At 51.2% G+C, this 3,746-nt stretch overlaps 1 protein-coding gene across 1 annotated transcript; it reads right to left on the bottom strand.

Moving 5' to 3' along the window:
• Window positions 1-1,302: 1,302 nt before the first annotated feature.
• On the bottom strand, window positions 1,303-2,569 carry GPR148 (G protein-coupled receptor 148). The gene has a single exon (XM_032145943.2). The coding sequence runs from the start codon at window positions 2,485-2,487 to the stop codon at window positions 1,444-1,446; it is 1,044 nt and encodes a 347-aa protein (XP_032001834.1). The 5' UTR covers window positions 2,488-2,569; the 3' UTR covers window positions 1,303-1,443.
• Window positions 2,570-3,746: the final 1,177 nt, after the last annotated feature.

The raw sequence follows: 3,746 nt of genomic DNA, 5'->3' as shown, positions 1-3,746 counted from the left end.
ATCTCTGCCTGCTTTAAATATCTTGTCTTTGTATTTAGCTGTTTGCAGTTTCGCATCATGTGCTTCAACGTGGGTTATTGGTCATTTATCTTATTTATAATTGGTTAGATTTCTCGGATCTGAGGTTTGATATCTTTAAACAAATCTGAAAATATCCTCAGCTGTTATCTCTTCAAATATTTCCCCTCCTACATTTTCTCTATTGTATTCCCAAATTAAAAGTGTGTTAGTCTTTTCCATCCCAACCTCAATGTCTCTTAATCTCTCTTTTATATGGCTGTGTCTTTGTCCCTCTGGGCTGCATTTTAGGTAATTTATCTGGACCTGTCTCACAATTTGCAGAGTCTCTTTCCAGTTGTGTCTAACATGCTCTTTAATCCAGATTAAATTCAACTCATAATTCTAATATTTTTATTTCAAGAAGTTATATTTAAATCTTTTCCAAATTTTCTTGGTTATTTTAAAAAAGTATTATCCTCGCTCATATTTTCATACCATTATTAATGTCTTAAAACATCTTGAACATTTTTATATTAACCCAGTGTTGATAATTCAAGGAGCTGTTGTATGACGCTGCTGTCTTCTTGTTTATTCTTGCTCTCATTCATGGTGCCTTATCTCCCTGTGTGGTTTTGGGAGATTTGACCATGTGCAACTCCACTATTTGAGAGGTTCTTTGATCTGGAAATTCTCTGCAGCCTAAGTTGAAGCTCAGATTGTCCAGGAGAACCACACCCACAGACTGAGGTCTTTTGACCACTAACATACTTTGAAGCCTAGCTCTAAAACTGTCTGAAGAGTGGCTTTGACTTAAGAATTCTCGAGGAATTTTCTTCTTCTTCTACACAGCACCTATGTCAAGGCAGGCAAACTCCCTTGCTGACCCCTTCTGCAAGGTTAGGTTATCATTTACCTTTATTGTGAGAGTGTAACCCTTGCACACTCCAGCTTTATAGTGGTATCTCCATGACACTCTCCACTGTTGTGGATCGTTGGCTTCCTTTCCTCCCTCCCACATCCTGAGCGGCTGCTCAGATAGAGCTCATGGTCCCAGGACTCAGCAGCTCTGCTTGCTTACCTCCGTGGTTCTCACTGTCAGCAACATTTTGGCTTCTGTGTGTTGGTCAGCAAGGATACATCCACAGTGGCCAGGGAGGGTGTGCAGCAAGCCATTGGAGGGATGCAGATCAAGGCTTCACTTAGGCCAGAGCCCTGCATGATTGCCTTTACTTGCTTCCATTTCCAAGTAGGATTTCAGTGTCATAAGAGAGCTTTCTCTACTTAAAAACTGTCAAAATGGTGAAAATCATCAGTTGAGGTCCTCTGAAAGGCCCAATTCCACTATTATATTGTGCTGTTCTAAGAAGTTAGTCATAATTGGACACTGCTGCATTCAATATATGATTTTGAACCTCAGCTTGCCAGACTGTGGACTCAAGAACTCTAGGAAATGGTAAAGATGGCCTGGTGCCTCCTGGATGGGAGGTGGCCCCGGACCGTACCCAACAGTTGCCGGTAGCGGAGCAGGTACAGGTATGGGAGCATGGCACGGGGAAGCATCATGAGTACCTCACTGTTAGCTGCCAGGAGCCATGTGTGAGTCCCAGAGTCAATGTGGCGGTACCTGGTCAGCACCATGTCCAGGGAGAACACCACCCCTGTGCTCATGTACAATGTGATCAGCACTGAGTGGATCAGCAGGGTGCCCCTGGCCCGGGAATAGCCCTGCCCCCAGATGCCTGAAGTCTTGGCCTCTGCATAGATCCTCCAGAAACAGTAGGCAATGAGAGCTGTGCAGAGGAACAGAACGCACAGAATGGAGGTGTAGGTAACAATGACCAGGAGGCCACATCCCGGCTGGGTGCCCATGCTCGGTGGTGGGATGCATGAAGCTCCTTGCTCCTCCAGCTGGACATCCTGCCACTTGCTGAGCCAAAGAAGGAATGTGGGGAAGCAGCAGGCCACCAGCCAGATGAGGGCCACTGCCTTCCAGGCAGCCCCATGGGACATGAAGGAGAGGTAGCGCAGAGGATGGATGACTGCCAGGTAGGTGTGCAGCACAACGGCCGTGAAGGACAGGATGGTGCTGGTGCAGGCGGCGAAGACAGCGTCAGTGAGAATGCCACAGGCCATGCGGCCCAGCTCCCAGCCACCCAGGCTGCTGGAGGAGATGAGCATGTGGAGGAGAATGTAGGCCAGGTCTGAGAGCAGGATGTTGGCCAGGAGCAGGTAGTGGGGCTCCTGTCGCAGCCGTTGGTTCCGCAGGATGGTCACCAGCAGCAGGGGGCTGACAGCCAGTGTGGCTGCAGCCAGCAGGCTCGAGGGAAGGAAAAGCCAGTACAGCATGGAGCTGGGCACCCTGAGGTCCCCCAGGCCCAAGGAAGTGTTGCTGGCTGCTTGGGGCATGCAGGATGTCTTGCCGATGAGCTGGATCAGGGCCGGCCAAGCTGTAGTGCCCACAGGGCAAGGTGCCAGCTCATCCCCCATGCTTCCTGGCAGGAATGGCTGGCTTTGTCACTAGTTGTTGATTCTGCACCTGCCTTGAGTGTTGATCTGCCCCACAGGGGTCCTGATGGCACCACTCCTCTGTAGAGACGCCAGGCTCGGGCAGGCCTTAGGAATGACTGCTTAATAAAGATAAAAAAAAACAGTATGAATTCAGACTCACACCTGGCTTCCTGCATTCACATCTCTGCAACTGTGCAGCTGCATGTGCGTGGGTAGACATAACAGATCATCCCACTGCCACCATTTTGCAGTCACTGACCCCTCCAGAAGTGTCCCCTATCTCAGTGGCCCCCAAACCTGTCTGCTTGGCTCACAAGGAGTGTGCAATGGATTCTCACCACACTGGATTATATTCAGGGCTGCCCTCCTAGAAAGGAAGGAGCAGCTGTCTGGAACTAGGATCGCTGGGCTGTAGACCTGGTCTGACCTCTGTCGAGCTAGAGGCTTAGCAAATTGGACCAGGCTGGAGGGGCCTGGGTGCACTCACATTTCCTCACAGAGCCTTGGGTATGGTCTCCAGCTCAGGGTGACCCTGTGCATGCGTGTGAGTGTGACTCCTACACCCCTTCCACTCAGGGCTCCATGTGAGTGTTCGGTGCCCCCAAAACCTCAGCTGACTTGTGGGGTCGCTGTGTGGTGGAAACGTCCCTTCCTCTGGGGAGGAGGAGGCCTGGCAGGCAGAGACCTCATAGGAGCTAGTGGAGAGGAGTGGAAGGCAGGTTCCCCAGGCACTTGGCTTGTCGGGGGTGGAGTGAGCTCAGTCAGGGCCAGTGGCCAGGGTGCCTGTTGGTGTTCGGGGATCCAATTCAAGTGAACAAGCTCTCCCCCTCTCTCGAGGTGTTGGCTGCGTGGCCTTGAAAAGCTTTGTTCCGGTTTCCTTATCTGTGAAACAAGAATGCCAACCACACTGACCTCAGGGAAACGTTGCGGAAGCCCAGAGATAAAGGACTCAGCACAGTGCATAGCCTGAAGTAAATGCTGAGTCAATGTTAGCTCTGCCACCTACAGCATCCTCCCAGGCTCGGTCCCCTCTGCCCACAGATCCCTGTCATCACTGCAGAACGGGCTGCACTTGGCTGCTGGCAGCCTGAGACCCCTGCCCAACACCCACCGCCGGCCTGGCAGACTGCTCCAGAAGGCAGGAGCCGCGTGGGAACAGGCAGGATATTTTTAGGGCCAGGAAGAGGCAGAAATTTCAGACGCTGGATGTGAGACCGCGTCCACTGCTGCCCAGGGAC

This window comes from Hylobates moloch, unplaced genomic scaffold (assembly GCF_009828535.3).
Source record: "Hylobates moloch isolate HMO894 unplaced genomic scaffold, HMol_V3 SCAFFOLD_24, whole genome shotgun sequence".
Classification (NCBI taxonomy): Eukaryota; Metazoa; Chordata; class Mammalia; order Primates; family Hylobatidae; genus Hylobates; species Hylobates moloch.
This window is presented reverse-complemented; position numbering and strand designations above follow the sequence as displayed.